Raw genomic sequence first — 21,667 nt, forward strand, 5'->3', positions numbered from 1 at the left:
GTTGCATTCCTAGGAAGATTTTCCATCGCTCCATAAAATGTGAGTTATGTGTGTTCCATTAAGGTGTTTATAACTATAACTAGACTCAAAATAACTTCTTTAAAAATATTTTATCAGCAATGTTAGGTGGAGTGTACTTTTTTCTCCCCCACACCCTCAGAAAGGGATTAGGTCTTATCAGAGTGTATCAACCCAAATATAATCATAGGTAGTCTACTGACAGTCATAAATTCCCCTCTTTTGCTATCAGCAAGTGCTGTAGAGATAAAGTGCAAATTTGAAAACTCTACTTTCTAGATGCTTCTTCCAACAATATCACATCATCAGTGTAGTTTGTTTAGGGAATGCATTCCTGACCTTGGTTTGTTTTGTATCTTCTTTAAAAATCACTAAATACATGGGGCACCTAGCTGGCTCAGTCAATTTAGTGTCTGCCTTCTGTTCAGGTCAAGATCTTGGGGTCCTGGGATAGAGCCCTGCATCAGCTCTCTGTTCAGCAGGGAGTCTGCTTCCCTCCCACTCTCCCTCTGTGGTCGCTCTCACGCTCTCTCTCTCAAATAAATAAGTAAAATCTTTAAAAAATAAAATAAAATAAAAATCACTAAATACAAATTGAGTATATAGTAGTAAGCTCTTAGATACTGCCATCAGACAGGATGAGATGCAATCCCATTTCTGCCATTTTCTAGCTCTGAGATTAAGGAAAGTTATTATTTTTTCATCTGCAAAATGGTACCAATAATGATTAAAAGGATGGTTCCCCAGATTAAACAAGTTAATGAGTATAAAGCTGATGTGAGCAATCCATGTTAGCTTTAAGCATTGCTCTTATAATTACGTATCATTTTCTATTCAGAGTACCACCATTCAAGCCACCACACCTCAGCCCTGGAGTACTTAGGGGCCTCCTGCCTTCTCAGCTGGCACTCTGCTCTTACCTACCCCAACCCCTTCTCATCTCCTTCCCAAGGATGAGTGATCCTTTCAGTAAGGAAAGGCAATCAGTTCAACCCCTTCCAACACACAAACAAAAAGAATACAACAAAAATTCCTCCAGCTGTCCTTAGCACAAAACTGAAAAAAGGCTCCTGCCTACCCTATGTGGCCTGTTTGCACCTCTCTCCCCACTCACTCTATGCCTCAGCCATACTAGTCTTCTATGCGTTGTTGGTGCCCGGCTCCCTCCAGTCCGACTTCCACAGGCCTAGAGAGCTCCGTCCCTGCCCCACCTGGCGCTTCACATCCCAACCCTAAAGCTACCTCTTCAGGCAGATCACTTCCACCTAATTTTTAAAGGTTCACATTCCTTCCCTTTCAATGTATTTAGCTCACTGAACTCATGGCCTACTTAAAGGATTACTTCCTAATGTGTGACTTGCTTACTTAATTTTAAGTTTGGGGAGAATACAGCTGCCAGTTTCATCACCTCGTTCCCCATAACCTAGCTCAGCCGGGACCAAGGGGAGGAAGGCAGTCAACATTACATGAATGAGTGAATGAACACAGGGAAGAGTTAAGAGCCTGAACTCCCCATTTTCAAAGTTGGCTTCTTATTAAGTGGTCCCCAAACAGGCTAGGCACCTTTTTTTTTTTTTTTTTTTTTTTTAAACATTTGGCCTTCGTTACTGCGTCTCTCTTTTCCTGAGAAACTGCCCAGGGGTGGCCCACCCTATAAACATGCGACCTGCTTGGCTGTGCGACCCCGGGAGGACCGCCAAAGCCTGGCGTGCTTCGCCGGAAGTGAGAGCTACGGGGCGTAACCCGGACCAGTCCGGACGGAAGTGCCGGGGTCGGAGCGGAAGCGGCGACTTAGCCGGCGGCCGGCTCAGGTGGGTGCCAGCGGCCTGGCGGCAGGGAGTGGGAGTTCTGGTCCCAGCCGGGAGCCGGCGCCGGGGCGGGAGGCGGGGCACGCGAACCTTTAGCTGGAGTGCAAGCTGCCAATTTCGATTTTCGTTAGAGGGAATTTAATTAAACCGAGAGCCATAAATCCATGAACCTCCGGGGGGAGATTATAGGCATTTGTGTGTCTGCATGTATGTGTGTGTGTGTCTGTGTCTGTGCGCGCGCGCCGCACAAGTGACGGCGCTCTGGGAAGGGAACAAAATAACGAGCGGGAAAAGGCAGCTTTTTAAGAGGAAGCAGAAAGCATCTCAGTTTCACGCTAATTCCAGTGTTTCACAGAAGCCCCATCCGAGGTTTAATTGAATTCTGTGAAGTGGCAATATAATCTCAGTTGGCAGGACTGCCTTTTAAATAAATATTTTTGAGCAGCCATGTTGACCTTTAATTGGGGGTGAAAAGGTTGAAAGGTGCTGCAGGGAACGTTGTTGAGTCCCGCGGTTTGGGAACCTCCTCTCTGCTTTACTGGTAAAAGCATACTCCTGGGTGGTGAACAACGTGAGAATAAATCAGAGACAGTTCTCAACAAATACTTAGCCTTGTCGGCCACCCCTGATAAAAACCACCTCATACAATTTTTTTTTAGTAAGTCCAGAGGTAAAGAATTCCCAGCGAAATTATTAATGGGAAAAGGCAAGTGCCTGTTTCTAATACTGTCTTTAACAAGGTTTTTGCCAGGATAATAGTTATTCTTGTTTCTTAATATTATTTCATGTAGTACTTCATATTGTAGGGCACTTTAAATATGTGTGTGTGTGTACACACACACACACAGTATGGCCCAGCTTGATCCCAAGCTATAAACTCCTCCAGGATAGGAATAGTGTCTAGAACCTGTTATACCTCCAACTCTTTCTAGCACATTTCCCGATATAAGCAGGGCTCCTGTATCTATGCATTACCTTGGTGAAGCAGCCACTGCACCAGTGTCTCAGTGTGCATGCCACTGTACAAGTTGAGGTAGCTGTTATAGGCCGCAGACCCTTCATTTATTAATTATATGAAGAATAGCTTATGAAAATGCATATGAAACTCTCTAACCAATATTTATCAATATTTGGAGCTACATACAGTGAGATTTGAAACACTTGGAAAAGAAGTCTCCCTGGAAATACTAAGTGATCATTGTAACATCAGGGTAAGGCCCAACTGTCATGGTTCTGTGTGGAACGTCATAGCCTGATAACCTGAGTCCCGTTCTGCTGAAGAATTGGGTGGAACCAGAAAGTTCCTGTTGGGAAAATTAAGATTGGTGGGGCTGGTGCTTTAGACAGGCAGTCTCCCCAGATTTTCTTTCTTCATACTTTCTGTGGTCAGTAGTGACTGCCTACTGAGGAAGAATCAATATTTTTTTGTCTCTTTCACTAGAAGAAAATGTGGCTATGTGGTTTTATTTAGATGGATTGATGGCAGTTAAGGTAATAGAAATGAGGATTTTCCAACTCGGGAATTTATTGGACTGTATTTCTATTTTATCCCAGATGTCTTGGCTCTCTTGTACTCTTAAGTACCTGGAGGCAATGTGGAGATATGCCTTCAAAATAAGTTATTTTTTTAAGTTTTTGTATTTCATAATGTATGCATATTCTAGCTGGCTGATGCGTTCAGTTACTTTAATGCCAGGGTTTGGTGTTTCACATATAGCAGGACCCTGAGGTAATATGGTACAAGTATGGAGGTTTTTTATGTTCCTTATTTTAAATCTAATTTTGCCACTGCTTTATTCAAGGAGTGTACATCAGAGGAAACCAGAAGCCAGCTGGGATTGTTCCTGCATGCAGTTTTAATCTTGTTTGCAATTATTTTGAAGGGGAGAAACCATCTGGATCCAGGGATCCACACAGGTAGCAGGGACTAGGCAGGCTTCCTTCATCCTTCCCCTAGTAATATCACATAGCAAGTTCAGGGACAAAATCATTTGAGAAAAAATATGCAAAATGAAATGTTTGGGCTGAGTGTCTCATAGATCATTATCCACATCCCTAATATTCCAGTTACAGTTACAGGAACCTGGAGGCATGGAAACATCACTCTCTTTTTATTCTAATCTTGACCAAAGATAAGGTTTCTAGAGATGGAGGCAAAATTCAAGATACCTTCTATTTTAAGAAAATATCCATCTCCCAGGATTTCAGAGCATTTCATCCTTAGTATCTGGTAATAACCATTTAACTGCTATAGGCTTCACCACTGCAGTACTCTATTTGTAAATTTTTCTTCTGTGCAAGGTGTAGGGTCCTAAAGGGCAGGGAAAGGATTTTTTTTTTTTTTATTTTATTTGTTTGACAGACAGACCACAAGTAGGCAGAGAGGCAGGCAGAGAGTGAGAGGAGGAAGCAGGCTCCCCGCTGAGCAGGGAGCCCGATGCGGGGCTCAATCCCAGGACCCTGGGACCATGACCTGAGCCGAAGGCAGAGGCTTTAACCCAGTGAGCCACCCAGGTGCCCCCAGGGAAAGGATCTTAATCACTCTCATGTTTCTATACCTGGCACAGTGCCTGACGCATTGCAAACACTCAGTATATGCCACAGAAATGAAAACACAGTGTCCCTGAAGGGCAATTGGATCTATAATGTGATTGGGAATACAACAGGTAGAGAAAAGGATTATATAAAACATTAACCTTTCAAGAGCTTACTAGATACAGTTATAAATACTGCAGTTACTAATGCCTTGATCAACAGCGTGGAGTAGGGAAATGCATATTTGAGAATCTACAGATGGTCACCAAACTGCCTTCCAAGGAGCTGGGTCCTGATCAGCTATAGGGCCTGAGTTGTGTTGAATGGCTTCAGGAGCCCTGTCTCCCCCTCCATTCAGGCCTTTCATGCTCAACTCCTCACCCAAAGACTTGTTGAGCAAATGTATGAAGACTGTCTTTGTGGAGGTATACCAAATTACGAGTTTACCTAGGTCACTAATACCTTCATTTGGTCCTTCCTTAAGGAGAAACAATCTATGTATGGTCACTATTTTAAGGCTAGGTTGCCCAGATAATATTGTAAGAAAGCCACTATCATCTTTTCTGCTTTGCTCAAATTCCCAAGGAGTTCAAAACTGACAGCTTTTTGTGTTATAATGGGGCAGGCCTGTGGAACACACTGCTTCCTTCTGTTGCCAGTGGGACTGCAGCAGAAACCAGAACATTACTCCTGGAAACAAATGAACTTCCTTTCGTTGTTCCTGTACTTTTTCATACTAATCACAGGGAAATGGCTTCTAGTTTAGTCAGGAGGGAGGACATGAGATTGAATTATTTGATTTTTTTAACTCTTTACTTTTTAAAACATATAGTTCTTCCAGTCAGCCAAGATAAAGGATAGTGTTATTTAATGGAAATTCAGTCAGCTGAGTCAGCCTAGGACATGAGAGTGGAAAAAAAGAGATCTAAGTTCAGCTCTGTTACTCCACGTTCAAAAATGAAATTGATCTGTATCTTCTTAGATTTAGAGTCCAGAACCTCATTCTTAAAATAAAAGAATTCTGCTGTCTGAAGCAGAGGCTTTCCTCACTCTCCATCCTTAAATTAATCTTTAAACACAAGTGCTACCAGTTGTTTGGTATGCTGAGGATTTATGTATAAAGCTTTCTGAGGTTTTTTTTGTTTTTGTTTTTGTTTTTTTAAAGAAAGGAGGTTGAACTTGGAGATCCCTTGTAGTTCTGAAAATTCTGTTTTGGTCTCATTATGTATAAAAATAAGCCATTGTTCAAGGAAAAAATACAGAAAGATGAACCAAAAAATGCAATATGGAAGGTTTCAGGAAGACATTAGTTTATCCATAACACAAGGAGATCATTGAAGTCACTTCCCAGTTCCAAAATATTAAGACATCCCCATAAGTGTTAAGTAACAGAATGGGATCCGAGGATTGTAGAATCTGACATCACCGAGAGTTGTGGGTGCACGACCTCAAGAGAATATGGTTCCCAACATTCAGATTGAGCCAGGCCTAGGTATTGTTGGTATCACAAGTCGAAGAAAATGCTCAAATTTAGTAATTCAAAGTTTCCAAAGTCATTTGCTACAAAATGGCTAAAAATGAATGAAAAATCTTTCAGGTCTTGTGTGGTCATGAAGATAAATTCATCTCTTTGGCAAGGTGACCTGGAAATGGTGGGGGTATTAGTGATGAATGGATGACCTTCCCTGGGTGGGCAGATTTTGAATTGCAAATAGTTGTTTTTGGAAATGGGATTGTGTGCTTTGTAAATAGCAAGGAAACTGGCATTACTAGCTGGTTACAATAAAACTAAGATGTTTTAATGAAATTGCCTTCTTTCTGGGTCAGCATTAAATACCAGAGATATCTTCAAAGGGGATGGGTCATTTTAGTTAAGAAGGATAATGTGGAAAGGAGTCAGCATAAGTCCTTATGCACTTTGTTCCCATCCCTTGAACTAGAATGATTTTGCCCTCATCTTAATGCCATCTTTATGGAATGAAGGAATTTTCAAATTGGTTTTTAACTCTATTAAGCCCTCATGTATGATATAACCCAACCACATTATTCAGGTTTTCTTGGCTTTCAGGAACAGCTTTGCAGCCATTATGTTGTAATTGTACTGAACATTGCTACAACTCTGAATTCAGAATATGCCTCTTTGGCTCAAGGCCAAATGCTAAGTCAGTGTCTTTGGGATGAGAGAGGGGTGCAGTGTGTGCTAGCCCTACTGTGTTAACAGGAAGTAGTCCAGAATCGTCTCTGGACGCCTGGGGTTCTAGAGGGAGTGTATAGTAGCAGTACACTACTGTTTCTGATTAGCATCTTCATTATCGTTTTCTCAGCTGAATGTTTTTCTGGAAATCCTCCCCTGACATTTTCATGTGCACCAAGCCCATTACCAAGCTGACTCCTCTAAAGCAATGATCTGGAAAGTGTGACTGCTAAGGTCCAAAGATTCTAAAACAAACTCTTGTTTACACTAAAGATTCTTCTCCCCTTCCATTTCACATTTGTCATCTTATGAGGCAAACATAGGGGTGCTTCTGGATGTGGAGAATGCATAGATGATGAGGGTTTGTTGTTAAAAAATATTTTTAAAATGTGTCAAACAGTAAGAGAAAAATACATCATTCCCCTTTGGAGGTGCTTTTCCATCTCAGATGCTCAGCTGCAAGATGAGTGCCTGGCAAGGCTAACGTCACCTCCTCTACTGGGTCTTTTTGGATGCTAGGGCTTCCTGATTATGACTGAGGAGCTGGAGAAGCAAGTGTGCAGCGAGCAAGCGCATGTACACCTCTGCCTGGATCTCTGTGTGAATTTTGGTCCTCTTTAGATGGTCTAGCATTTTAGGTTCCCACAGCTGCAAACTACTTCTGATTCACTGGGGACTTCCAAAGCCCCGGGCTATGGCCATGGCATTTCTTCAGTGTGTGAAGCCCCTTCTCCGATCAGCAGGACATTTGACATCAAAGCCTCTGGGCACAGTTTCTCCCCATCTCTGTCAAATGAGAGAACAGGGCAAGGACTAGCATCTCTGTTGTCCAGCTGATGAAGCTGAAGCTGAAGCAGATGAGGAACTGCCCGGCATTTCAAAACTAACAAGGGGCAGTTGCTTGTCTTTGGGGTTTATATTTATAAAATCCTCACCCAAAAATGCACCCAGGAATTCAAACATGCTGAATTTCTGCTGAAACTGTATGAGGAGTGACTCTGAAACTCTTAAATGAGGAATTATCCCATTGGTGCTTAATTCCCCTGACTGATGATTTAGCAGGAGCTGTGTTTATTTACATTTACATAACATTTATTTTGACCTCTCTACACAAGTTATTCAAAATTATTTTGAAACAAGTTTTGTCTTGAAAGATAATAAAATCCAACTTTACCATTACCTAGGCAGCCTTGATGTACATGGGTTTGATGTACATGGTTTGATGTCCTCAACTGGTAAAATGGATGAATTTTTTAATCTTTGAAAATATAAAGGCAAGTATTGGGAAGGGCAACTGGAAGGGTTTGTCCCAAACCTATCAAAGGGAAACCTTGACTCCTCGAAAACTAGATTTCAGTGTCCTGTTCTGTAATTTTCTTTTTTTTTTTTTTTTTCTGTAATTTTCTGAAGCCTGAGGAAGCTAAGCCAGTACTGGATGCCAAGATATTAGCAGACTTACATGGACTTAGTGACATCCTGAGAAGATAAATATGCTGGTTCTTAATCAGTGATATACTGTCTCAGAAATTCCTACTTAAGTAATACCCATAGTCTGAAATTTTCAGCGACTTCTGTTTGAAATATTTTTCAGTTTTGCAATTCCCTATTTCTGAGATTGCTATAGTAGAGATTTAAATCTTACTTTTGAGGCCAGTAAAACCACATTTCAGTTAAGAGAACCATCATCATAATTGCTTTTTTTAAAGATTTATTTATTTATTTGAGAAAGAATCTCAAGCAGACTCCCCACTGAGCAGGGAGCCTGATGCAGCGCTCGATCCCATGAGCCTGAGATCATGACCTGAGCTGAAATCAAGAGTTGGACATTCAAATGATTAAGCCACTCAGGCGCTCCTTATTATTATCATTATTAATAATAATACCTTTCTTTTAACATTATTTTAGTAATAATGTTAAAGCTGATTTCTCTATTCTGCTTTGTAACTGATACAGAGATTTTTACATTCATTATCTCTTTTGAAGATACCCAATCAACTTTTGCCTTCACTCTTCTCCAACACACTGCATCCATCCTCACTAGAAATAACCACTTTTAGTTAAGGTGTTATTTTAGGCAAAAACCAGACAGGCAGTTCACTTTAAGGGTAGGCTTTGGTTAGAAGATTTCATTATTTTGAAGCACCCTCAGACTCATCCCATCTGATTTGTGGTAGATTCTTCCACCACCCCGTTCCCCTTCTAGAAGCACTTTTTCCCCTTGGCTTCTGTGATGACACACCTTTCCGGTTTGCATTGTACCTCACCAGCCTTTCCTTCTGCTTGCTCAACACAACTTCTAAATGTTGGATTGCCTCAGAGATCTGTCCTGTGCCGTCTTCCTTTTCTGTATTATTTAGATTATCTCATCTGGTTTCAAAGGTGTAAATACAGTCCCTAAACTGACAGAGTCTCAAATTTTTGTCTTCGGCCCTAGCTCCTCTCCTGAATACTAAACCTGTATATGCCACTCTCTCCATGAGCTCCAACTTGTCCCTAACGGAGCTCTCAGTCCTGTATACTCTTCAATCTATTTATGCCTCAGTTGTTCTCATTTTAGTAAATGGCACTGCCACCCAACCAGAGGCTCAAGACCCAAACTGGAGTTGTCCTTACTGCATCTTCAATTTCTCACATCCAGTTCATGGCCAAGATCTGTTGGCCCCGTTTCTCTCATTGTCCACAGCACTATCCTTTCTTACCTTGACTACTGCAATGGCCCTCTAACAGGGTCCCTGCCCCCGCAACCGTGCAATCCATCTTTACACAGCACTTCAAGTAATCTTTTAGGATGTATATAAGGGGTGCCTGGGTGGCTCCTTCAGTTCAAGTCATGATCCCAGGGTCCTAGGTTCAAACCATGCATCAGGCTCCCTGCTCCTCGGGAAGCCTGCTTCTCCCTCTCCCACTTCCCCTGCTTGTGTTCCCTTTAAAAATAAATAAAAAAATAAACAAAATAGAATGTATATGAGATTCATGTCACCTCCTTCTTCTAAATCTAATTGTAATTAAAATCTCAACATGGCCTGTGAGTACTTAGGTGATGTGACCCCACAGATGATTGTTGAGCCCTGTCTCCTGCCACTATTTAATCTGCTCCAGCCATATGGTCCTGTTCGTTTCTTCCAGTAAGTTCAGGTTGTCCTCACCTTAAAGCCTTTGCAATTACTATTCCTCTCTCCAAAATGTTCCTACTTCAGATTTTTGCGCCTTCTTAGCCTTTAGTCCCCGCAAACCTGACACCAGCTCAGAGTACTTATTTCAAGGACCTGCCTCAGTTACCATCACACCACCTTGTCTACTCCCTCTCCTCTACTTGTCACTCTCTGATACTGTTTGATTTAATGTCACTGGAATACGGACCCCAGGAGGACAGGTACCTTGTTTTCCCGGTCACCACTGCACCTGGCACCTATAAGAGCCTCTAACACATGGAAAACATCAGATAATTGTGGAATAAATGGGTGACTCTCCTCCCACACCCAGGCTGTCCTAAATGACCTCTCTTTCCCACCTCCATTCTTTCCTCTGACGTCCATCCTGCATGCTGGTGCTAGATCAGTCTTCTAAAACACTGCTTTTGTCACAATACTCTCTCGTTCAAAACCCTTCAGTGCTTCCCATCAGACAGACCATGGCACTCCTTCTTCAACACCTTTGTGTCTCACACCACCTTTAGAATGTTTCCCCTTTTTTGGACATACCCAAATCCTAGATGATTTGGGATCCTACTCTTGTGAAACCACCTCTGACCTCAGCCCCACAGTATCCTCCTTTCTCTTATAGCATTTAAAGGTGCACATTAGATGTCGTGGTTGCAATCGCTCCTGTATTTATATTGTTCCAGTTTAGAACTGAACTACCTTCTTCTGAATCCACTGAAGTATATCCCTCTATTATTCCTGTTGCTTGCATCTAGTATGTGGACGTGACTTCTCCTTGTGACTTTTATTTGGAGGGAAAGAAATGGGCTAAACACTAAACAGGATGAAGAAAAAAAAAATGGTTTAATTTTACAGAGAATTTGAAGGAGGTGGGATACAGGGACAGAACACACATATTAAGTGGTAGATTTGAAAAACTTCAGTGAGGGGTGCCTGGGTGGCTCAGTGGGTTAAAGCCTCTGCCTTCGGCTCAGGTCATGATCTGGGTGTCCTGGGATTGAGCCCCACATTGGGCTCTCTGCTCGGTGGGGAGCCTGCTTCCCCCCGCCCCAGCCTGCCTCTCTGCCTATTTGTGAGGTCTGTCAAATAAATAAATAAAATCTTTAAAAAAAAAAAGAAAAAAAAAAAGAAAACCTTCAGTGAAATTGTAATCTTAGTGTCTTGGCAATGCCCACCCTTCAAACAGTTAAAGAACTTAACAGAACAGTGTGTTGAATGCAAAGTAACGTAGCACCATTGAGTATAAACAGTGGAATAGAGACATCCAGACACTTGGAAATCTCACTGTCATGGTAATAATTTGAAGGGAAAGAAAATAGGGTTTTGTTCCTAAGCACTCATGTGACCAGTCATTCCTTTCTGGGATTGATTTTCTACTGCCTTCTCTGGCCCCTGTATGGTGAACAAACCTGTTGGCACTGAAATCTGGAAATAGAAGCTACAGGGAGTGAGATGGATGTGTGGTGTGAGAAGCTGTTTCCTGCTCCCCAGGTCTGGGGCATGATGTAGGGCTACTCATGGTTTCATGTGTTATGTGGGATCAAATCAGCAGTCGAACTCTATGGTCAGAATGAAGCTGTGGTGATTGTCTCACAATATATATAAATACCGAATCATGTTTGTACACCTGAAACTAATTAAAATGTTATGTTAATTATACCTCAATTTAAATAAAGAAGGAAAGAATGAAGCCGAGCACGACACCATGTACAAGTGGGCCTACAGGTGGGTGGTTGGCTTGGATCTTTGTTGCCACATCTCGTCTCAGCTGGCTCCACCTCTCAGGCAGTCCCCCTGGCCTGGTTCTCTGGCTGCTGAGGCTACAGAGCTAGAAAAGCACCTGCGATCCCACCTATGCCAGTGAGTGAGGGTCCCACTCCCTGTTTTTATTCTGTAGCCTCATTCTTGCCCTGCTTAGCTCCTTGGAGTTGACGAATCACAGTATCTGCTTCATTTTCAGCTTTGGGGATGTCCCTTAATGCTGCCTCTTCTTGTCACCCAAATCCCAGGCTAGGCTCCCACTTGTTTGGGAGAAGAGGAGGTTTGGACAAAGGGGAGAGAGACAGAGGGGCACTGGGGTGGCAACATGTGTCCCTGTTTCCCTGCATTAGGTTGAGCCCAGTGACCCAGACAAGTCTGCTAAGAGCAACCTCATCTCATTACATAAATTTTCAGTAATCTAGAATGATGGGCTTTTGTTCCCAGTAGAGGTGTGTGGTATATTTGTGTGTGTGCATGTGTGCGTACACACGATTGTTTCTAGTCACTTGGGTAAAAATAGAAACATTAACTTAGATGGTAATTAATGTGAAATGAGGGCTTAACATCTCATATGGCACAGATGACTAAACGGAAGCCCTGAGCCTCTCCTCATGGAACACACGTTCAGCAGGAGCTACTGTAATAGTGTTTGGTTAATGTCAGCTCAGCATTAAATTTACATTATACTCTTGTGAAGCTCCAACATTACCTGTTAATAACCAAGGCAGTACCTGGGCTTATATAGACTTTTTCATTATGCTCATGAACTAACACTGCAGCTTACTGATGAGGGATCATGTGAGCCTGGAGATTCGGTGTGCCAAAGGATGCTTTGTATGAATAAAAATTCTGGTCAGTGAAGGTCAGTTTCTCTACTCAAGCGAGAACAATGTTGTTTCTCTTCTAATCAGACACATGCAGTGTTTGAAGAATCCAGGGGCCCTACATAAGTGATATGCAGCCCTAGTCTGGGCAGCTCCTCATGCAAGAAATGAATAATCCTTAATAAAGGCTCAAACGACCCTGGCTTCTCTCTGTACTGTAATCAGTTGCTTTAATGGTATGCCCTTGAGTGCCTCACAAGGGAAATGCTATAAAGTTAAGTTATCTTCCTTATCTTGGCTTCAAGGAGGGCTGAATGGGTCCAATCAGTCCTCCCCCATGCTGTATTTGATTCTGCCGTAAAGCCCACTGGAGTCAGCCTCAGTTTGTTGAAAAGCCAGCATTCCCTTTCTCTGTCAGGCTGATCCACGCCTCTGAGCAGCCTGGACTTGAAACAGCAGGAGTCACCATCTTTATTGTTAGGCTGTGGAATTTGTTTTAGGCACATTCTAAATCCAGTCTTATGCCTTTTACTTTTTTTTTTTTTTTTTTGTCTATGACAAAGGTGACCCATTTGTGCTTCTTTGATATTATGAACACAGCTCTTTTTGCTCATATCACAGAGGCATGTAACAAAATACAAAGGATGAAATTGTGTCTGTGTGTAGTAAGGACACAAGTTTCATGACTAAATTCAATGACATAATCAAAAAGGTGTTGTCCTCTCCCAAGTCATGAGCTACCAGGCAGAAACTGCCTTTCAGAGTATTTTTTTATAATGCTGAGATACTGCTCAAAAATAATAGAACTAATGAAAATGTCACATTGACAGAGTAGCCTGTGTTAAGATTTTACTTCAAGAAGGCATGATTCACTGAGTGTGACATTGACAGCAATAGTGTTAGGGTTTACAGAGTTAGTAAAATATTCTAAGAAGAGTATGATGCAGTGGCAAATGGGGTGTATCATTTTTCGTTTATTTCTAGAACTAACTGGACTCCTGTGTTCAGAATTTTAGACTTCAGATCTTATTTCTGCCCAGGAGAGGTATAGGGAGCTTTTTAAATATCATACTCTAATATAATATTCTAATACAGTGCTTACAAAGAAAGAAGTTAATTTAACAGTGTGGTAAAATGCATGTGCCTTAGGACATTCGGAAAATATGCAGGTAGTAAAACTGCATAATGCTAATGCATTTCTCCGTAAACAGATGTGCCATGTTTAAGTGATTAAATATACGGAATAAGGTGGAAGTGGGTCTAACAGTGGAAAGAGAACTAATTTTAAACAGAATGGTTGCAGCATCACTGAAGACTCAGCTCTCTGGGTTGGGTGAACAAATATTCCAGCAAATCTGGAATGAATAGCAACTCTGTTTACTATGACAGGTTTTATTTGTCTTGGGTGCAACCAAGACCACATGCTGTGTTTTGTCATGTTGGAAATACTGAAGCAGATTTCCTTTGTGAATGTGAATTTTTTTTTTAAAGCCTTAACACCTCAGTCTCAACTCAGCTAGGTAAAAGCAGTTAAGTGTCTCCTTTCCTTACCAGCCAGACATCAATAAATCTTAAATCCCTCCACCAAAAGCATGCAGCTGTGGTTCTCTATCCTGGTGGTTGTCTTAGGTCACTGCCACAAATGGCTCAATCCTTCTCATTTCCAAGAACTATCTTTCTGTCTTTAACAAAACTAATTTTTTGTTTTCTTTCTCCCCTATAGCACAGCTCCTTTAATTCTATTCCCTAGGAAGATGTGCCACTGTGATTATAGGGCTTTCCCAAAACCAAGGATGCAAAAATTTTTACCTAATGTAAAAATGGCTAGTAGTCTACCTTCCCTCCTCATTCATATCCTGTGTAGACAAAGCCATGCTTAGAAGCTGTGGTCTCTGACCACATTCACCTATTGGAGTTGCTGATTCTGCTTAATTTATAAAAAAAAATGTGTATACCAGGGCTTAAAACTTAATTGCGAGTAGCACAGCGTACTGTAAAATTGTTTGGATCCACTTTCCATCTTGGAATAATGGTGGGTAGCAGATCATTGCAAAGTGCTCATCACATTCCCTTTTATGTGTTATTGAGATCATTCAATTAGCAGGGAGATCCAGGGAGAAGTGGAAGGCTATGAGTTTAAGAGTGAAGGAAAGATTATTGTTTTCACAGATCAGAATCCAATCTTTTTGTCCTGTGGTCTTTACACTAGTTTGATAGGGCTGGCATTTTTCTCTAAAATCGTATCATTCTGTTTGAAATGAGTTTAAGGCTAATCTTACACTAAGAAGCCTAGTCAGCACTAGAGATTAGCACATAATTAATATAGTCATGCTCTGTGGAGAGCAGAGATCAGAGCTGGTGGTGAAGGGGTTGGAACCAACTGTAGGGCCCTGGCCCACAGTCTTATGGACACCCTGAAGAATACTAACATTTAGTTATAACATGAGCTATGCTCAGTTAGTGACTGCTGTGCACATTGAGTGTCTGGTTAGGGTTAGAGGGGAGACTAAAAAGGTGGAGAAAGGTTCACTCCAATACTTCAAATATTCAAACAAATATCTGAATACCTACTATGTGCCAACTTAATTATAGATGCTCAGGGATAGTGGGGCAAACAAGTACCTACTCCTATGGAAGTCACACTATAATAGAGGGGGACAGAGGTAAAGAAGCCATTTTAGGCAGTAAAAGATAAAAGAAAACCGTAGCAAGGCATAAGGATGGAGCATGGTGGGCCGGCCAACCTTGGTAAGGTCGTCACTAAGGCATGACCCAGGCCAAATGAGGGGAAGGAAGCTACTTGAGAGCTTTTCATGCATAAGGACAACAAGTACAGAGATCCTGCTAAAGAAATGGTCTTTAGGTATTCAAGGAACAGAAAGGGAATCTTTGTGGCTGCTGCTTGCCAAGATAAGGGAGGGGTAAGTGGGATGAAGTTGGAAAGCAAAGTTAAGAAATGAAGATCCCAGGAATGAATTCATTTTGAGAATATTGATAAATGATAAAGTCAACAGTGCATATGTGTTTTAAAAGTGAAATTATCATATCTGTAGTTTTAAGGACAAAGCTGGAGGCTCAGTAGAATAGAAATAAGTAGGCTGTCTTATGTCGAGCAAAGAAGCAAGATGAGGGAGCTTCAAAGCCTAGTGTTTGACATGTGCTGCTATTACCAAGCTGTTCGTGTTGGAGTATCTCCAGTAGTAACACTAGTACACTTGTGTATGTTTTTAAAAATGATGGCAATCTCCTTTTAAAATACTTAAGGAGTTGAGTAGATTTTTGCTCCTGACAAGTCAACTCAACCTAACTCTCCCCTATAGGTCCTCTTAGTACAACTCTGTGTTTCCCCATCTTTTGCAACAGAGTGAGGCATGGATCTCCTAAGTGACAACCTTAACCGTCAGTTGGGGATTTGTGCTCCTTACTTACTGTTCCTTTACCATGAAGGTGGCTGTGTGTTGTGGAATGCTTGCCAACAAGATAAGCTATCTCTGCAGGTAAGAACCATCTCAGGAAACCTCCCCATTTTAGGGAATCATCAGGATGCTGGCACAATCTGCAGGTGAAATTTAATTTTGTATTCAAATTAACAAACCCATGAAGTTTGCCTGCAGAACCCAAGTGATTAGGCACACAGCTCATCCATAAATATGGATATTTTCCCATTCTAAATTCTGTTTTGTTTGGAATACAGTGAATGTTGAGGCATCATGGAGACTTGCCAAACATCTGGGCCTCTCTGACACTCCTGGAGTCCAAGAAGCAATTCTCAAGTCATCAAATTCCATCATAGGCTTGCAGCTTACTGTTCATATTATAAACAGCAAAATCTAGGGCACATAAGTTTATCGGTCTGTTTTTCTTTTGGCAGAATTAAGATGCTCTGGTTTCAAGGAAATAGCGTGCATCTTGCCAAATACTCCCTTCAACTCCTCATGAGAAATCTCTCTGCCTCGAAGACCATTCTTCCTGTGCTGACCTTATTTACAAAGGTACAGAGTTAAAAAGTAAAATTACTACTTCAAAAACAAAAGGTGTTAAATTGTTGTCTGAAGAAAGTTGTACATTTAAGAAGAGGGATGGGGAAACACTGAAAGGAAAGCAATGGAATAAGCTGTCCTCAGACCTGTCCCCCAACTTTACAGTTGCAGTTACAATGGTACTAACCCTGGTTTCTACCCACATGCCTTATTGTCTCACACTTTTCAGTGGGAAAACTAATATATTTAATAGTCTCCCAAACTCTGCATTGGAAGGAGGAACTATCAGAAGAGAGATGATGTTTATAAATACATCGCTTAGAAACATAATTAATTCTTGTGATGGCTATGTTCCATAAAGTCACCACAAACACTGAATTAGTGAAGTAATTTAGTGAACTAAACCAGTGCTCCCAGGGGAGGTTATGGTTAGACTCTAGTGAGCTGCTGGCCACATTTTGTCAGCTGATCAATACATAGCCTTGTTTGGCATATGTTTCTGTTTAAAGATACTTTATTTACTATGTATTGTTGATTCATTACACCAAATTCAGGGCCAACAGCACCATATCTCATGCCTGAACAAAGTTTATCTAACACAGTATTTTCACCACGAGGCGCATCACAGCCTTCTTATGCTTGGAAACACTGCACAACACTACACAGCCCTCTACATGGGGACCATTCTAAATAGCCAAATCAACAAAAAACACAAAAATGCAAAAAGCATGACACCCAGTAGATCAGGAAAAGGACGCTGTTGACAAGTGTGAGACCTGAAACAGTAAGTCGGATCATTGTCTTCTTCGACCTCCGCTGGCAATGTGCACTCTCAGTGACTCAGATTTTTCACTGTTCTGTGCATATCCTCGAATGTCTGCAGATAACCACAAAAGTGCCACAGATATTGGTTTTGGTGCTTTTAGTGACTGGCAAATTTGCAAATATGAAAGCCACAAATAACAAGGATTGACAAGTACAACTGTCCTTGTTTTCTTATCCCTAACACGAGTTTTAAGCCATAACTTAAAATTGAAAATTTTTTATTAGGAAAGGTTCACCAACTTAAAGTTGAAAAATTTTAAGAGCTTTTTTCCCCTGAAATTTGTAATATAAATATCACTGATTTCCTTTTACTAGTTAACATTACTTTGTGTGATATATAATCAAAAAAAGAAAGAAAGGATAGGGTAACACTTAACCTCAGGGAATAATATTCCCAATTCAAGCAAAAAAACTTGTCTTGTTTAATATGTTTTTCAGATTTCAGGCAATCTTTAGCAATCTTAAAATATCTAATGGCTGTCTAATAACAAAGTTTAAAATAGTTTTTTAATAATTGAATTTCTTGTTGCGAATAGTTATCTAAACTGCTTTTCATATCCATAGTATATATTGTATTGTTGGAAATTATGGAATAAAAATAATTGATTATCTGTGTCTACATATGAGAAATGCATATGAGAATTAGCCACAAAAATAAAATAATCCCTTAAGGCTAGTGGTGCTCACTCAGCCTAACTATTATGCATTATTTTTCAGTTTGAATAATGGCCAAGTTAGCCATAGACATCTGGGGAGTGGAGAGCCACACTAATCTTTCATTTAGCTTAAAATTTATATTGAATCCTTGGTATGTGTTACTAGGTATATAAGATTGGCCAATCCCTGAGCCATTTGTGGTCAAGAGGGATATGATACACTGACTGTCTCAGCCTAAGTCAGGTGTTCTACCCTATTTGTTCAGGGATTCAGTCAGCCACATGCCAAGAGCAGTTTTTCTGAGGCAAAATCACAGCATTCTTCCTACGAGAAAGGGGAGTGGGATGGCTAACCCAATGAACGTCCATTCCATTCTAGGGATACAGTAAGTACCTGCTCTGCTGGTGCTGTGGAAAGTCCTAGAGAAGAAAGTTTGAATGGTCCAGACCACTGAGTCTTAATCCTTTTTCAGTTCATAGGCCTCTTTAAAAGTTGATGAACCTTTCCTAATAAAAATACATATACACAGAATAATGTGCACCAATGTCCATGTTTACAAAAACAAAACAGAAAATGTGATCTAGGTTCAACTGAAGTTTTTTTTTTTTTAACATAAAAGCAAAATGTTGGTATATTTGGTACTTCTTTAGCTTGTTCTTTTTCTAACAACTTTTGCTTTTTAAAATCTTCTGTTGACTTTTTGTAACTTTCTTAGAAAATTTCAATGTGATTCTCTTTAAAACATCACAGACTATCCCTAATCTGTTTCTTGATGGTGCTCATAATAAATGATGAGCCTAATTCTCTGAACCAGGAAGTTAGGGCCAGAAAGACCCTAATGAAGAAAAACTGCCTTTTGATGATCTGGGTCCTTATTTCAAAACAAGCTGGGAGTTAAACTGGAGGAGGGGCCTTTCTTTTACATAACAGCTCACCTCTTCCTGTCATGTTAAAAAGCAGGTTTTATATAAGCATCGGTAATGGTGAGTCTATTTTGAGCTCATGCAAGAGAACCTATAGCTAGTAGCTGTTCCTGGAGTCTAGAGCTGAGATTTTAAAATCTGCCAAAGATCCACAGCATTCTCAAAAGACTTCTCCACTACATGGTTCAAGAATACAGACAACCGACACTAAAACTTGCTTGTTCCTCGGGCAGAGAATTAACCTGGGAAGGCTATTGCTGACACTTGCAATGAGAAAACAGGCAGACCATTAAAGAGTTGGTACAATCATCACCCGAAGTAAATAGAGATTTCTCCCTTTTTGTTGGTGGGGCAATCACTATCTAACTTCATCTCAATGAGTTTATTCCTGTGGACTGATGAGGAGAAACAGACAGGCAAAGCTCAATGCCTCCATTTCAAAATAGACTTTAAGCAATTCTGGTGATGTCAGCCAGGCCAGAAAAGTGTTCCTGTCACAGGAAGGACAAAGCCCTACGACTATAAATCAATGAAAAATAATCTTCCCTGATATCCATCAGATAAAGCTAGTGACAAAAAATGTAAGCATCTAAATGTAGTATATGTTTATGTATCTACATATACACGTATGTAATACATTTAGATGTATGTAAATGTATATGTGACAGGTTTATACATGTATGTGTGTAACAAAGGTAAGCATCTAAATTTATTATAAGTGTATATACATATATGTATAAATAGATTTATTTATGGTGAAAAATCAAAGCAGAACAACTGAAAAATGCTGACAGCCCACTTATATGAAACACTAGCTATTTATAAGATTCTATGGCAATGTTTTGCTTTGGAAATAAAACAGTATAATTAACCTGGCTTAAAAAAAAAAAACACATCCTTTAAAGTAAGTATAATCTACTTCTTGTGGTTTTTGTCAGGCTACATGCCATTCCTTGAATTTAATGGCTTTATTTTTTCCTTCCTGTAGGATCCATGCCCCCTTTGTGATGAAGCCAAGGAAATACTGGAGCCCTACAAAAACAGGGTAATACTGGTTTCCCCCTCCACTCTCTGAAAGTAGAGCATTCCTATCCAACCTTCACATGCCCAAGTGGAGTGAAGCAAAGAAGCAATTAACATTCATTTATGAAAAAAAATTTTTATCATTCCCAGACCCAAGAAATAACCTTTCTCAGGCTTTTCTGGTACTTTAGGACATTTCTTGCTGATGGATACACAGAATAAACTGAGATAAAGCACAGATGCTCACACAGTTCAAAGCTCTAGGGGCTTGGTGTTACGATGCTGCAAGGAGGCCCCAAGGGAAGGAGCTTGGTGGTGCCACTCTCACTGCTCAGTGTAGGCACTGCCTACAGAACGGCAAAACCAACACTGAACACTATTTTCATTTTTCATCTTTTTTCATAAAAGCAAAAGTCCTCAGATTTTTCCATTAGCAAAACAGGTACTAATGTAGGTCTTTTGTAATAGCCAAGTGGCCTGATGAATGCTTTCGAAAAGCAGGGGAAACCTGCATAATACAGTGGTGTGCCTTTATGTATATGGAATGGATAGTGTATGTGGTGTAGATTATCTGCCTGGATCCTTTCTTTGGGAAAAGATTAAATGATTTTTCATTTAAGTTTTCTTTCTGTTCTTCAGAGAGAGATTTCAGTGCTAATTTCCACAAAACTCATTACCCCTAAGTGTTTTTCTCTGAGCAGTACTGGTTTTCTTACTCTGACTCTTAATATGAACCAAAGCTAACTAGCAGGTGCAATATTCATGCTTTCTTTAAACTTGTGTCCCCATTCATTTTATCTTCCTCTTGTCATTTCCATGGAAGTGTTCTCCTGTAGCGAACCATGATGCCTTTCCTATCCCTATGTGCAAAGTGCATGTGTCCTGATTCCTCAGCTTCCCAGTTGGGACATATTTTATTTCACTGGGAATGGAGTAGTGACCCGACACTGAATGTAATAGGTATAACAGAAAAAGAGCAAAACTGAGAGTTAAGGAATATAACGAAATCAGTCAAGTTGTGGAAATCAGGGACATGAGTTCACTTAGAACCTCAGATAGGCAGACAACAGCAAAACCCTTCAGCATGAGAGCTCATCTGGGCATCAGATTGGCACTGTGGCTGTTGTATCGTTCTATGCTCTCTAAAATACAGAGCTTTAGTCTGTCTCCATTTCAGGTTATTTTACAGGAGGTGGACATCACACTTCCAGAAAACTCTGCTTGGTATGAAAGGTATAAATTTGACATCCCTGTCTTCCATTTGAATGGCCAGTTTCTGATGATGCATCGAGTAGACATCTCAAAACTTGAAAAGCAGCTCCAGAAACTTGAGCAGCAAGGTGCTGGATGCTGGAGGATGCCTTCATGATCCGCCACCTACTCTGTCCAGATGGCATCTTCCTAAAGACTTTGACATGGCCTTGCCCGGCCCTACAGACATTCTGAACTAGGTGGTGCCCAATAAATAAATGGTTACCTTACTCTTCTGACTGATGGAAGTATGGGAACAGTGTAGAAACTGTTTACATGCTGGCATTTTATAAAATGACAGGAGCATATCAGCAGCAAGGGGATGATGGAGGATGGGGGAAATGCACTTGTTTTATTTATTTTTCCCTTTTGTATTAATATGGAAGCATTTTACATTCACTGGACAGTGCAGTTTATAGGAGAAGGCTCTGCATCCCTGCTGCTGCCCTAAGGGCTTAACTTTTTAATGAAAGAATAAATGCTCTTCCACTCAGTAGATAAAGTGAAATGTGAATTGTTAATAACTGTGCACAGTCAATAAAGGGGTGTTTTAACAAATACATCTGCATGAAGCCTATTTCAGTCGGATTTAATAATACCTGTTTAAAATTAGAATTCATTTTTTGGGGGGGGTACAAGAGAATAATTATCTTAGTCAAAAAGGCTTCATTTGAGAAAAACAAAAGAAAGATTTAAACCTCCAAAAT

General features: G+C 40.6%; 1 protein-coding gene across 1 annotated transcript; it reads left to right on the top strand.

Moving 5' to 3' along the window:
• The first annotated feature begins 1,782 nt into the window (after nt 1–1,782).
• Nucleotides 1,783–21,460, top strand: LOC111141171 (chromosome unknown C5orf63 homolog). Its single transcript, XM_022493541.1, has 4 exons — nt 1,783–1,829; nt 16,173–16,293; nt 19,675–19,731; nt 20,887–21,460. Exons 2-4 carry the CDS (start codon nt 16,180–16,182, stop codon nt 21,076–21,078), a joined length of 363 nt encoding a protein of 120 aa, XP_022349249.1. The 5' UTR covers nt 1,783–1,829; nt 16,173–16,179; the 3' UTR covers nt 21,079–21,460.
• The last annotated feature ends 207 nt before the right edge of the window (nt 21,461–21,667 follow it).

This window comes from Enhydra lutris, unplaced genomic scaffold, assembly GCF_002288905.1.
Source record: "Enhydra lutris kenyoni isolate GAN:26980312 unplaced genomic scaffold, ASM228890v2 scaffoldscaffold5, whole genome shotgun sequence".
NCBI lineage: Eukaryota > Metazoa > Chordata > Mammalia > Carnivora > Mustelidae > Enhydra > Enhydra lutris.

Bases quoted from the DNA above. Each gene is read 5' to 3' on its own strand.
- LOC111141171 (XM_022493541.1), top strand. From the start codon at position 16,180: ATGCTCTGGTTTCAAGGAAATAGCGTGCATCTTGCCAAATACTCCCTT. The intron at 16,294-19,674 runs GTACAGAGTTAA...TCCTTCCTGTAG, and splicing joins TGCTGACCTTATTTACAAAG to GATCCATGCCCCCTTTGTGA. The intron at 19,732-20,886 runs GTAATACTGGTT...TCTCCATTTCAG, and splicing joins TGGAGCCCTACAAAAACAGG to GTTATTTTACAGGAGGTGGA.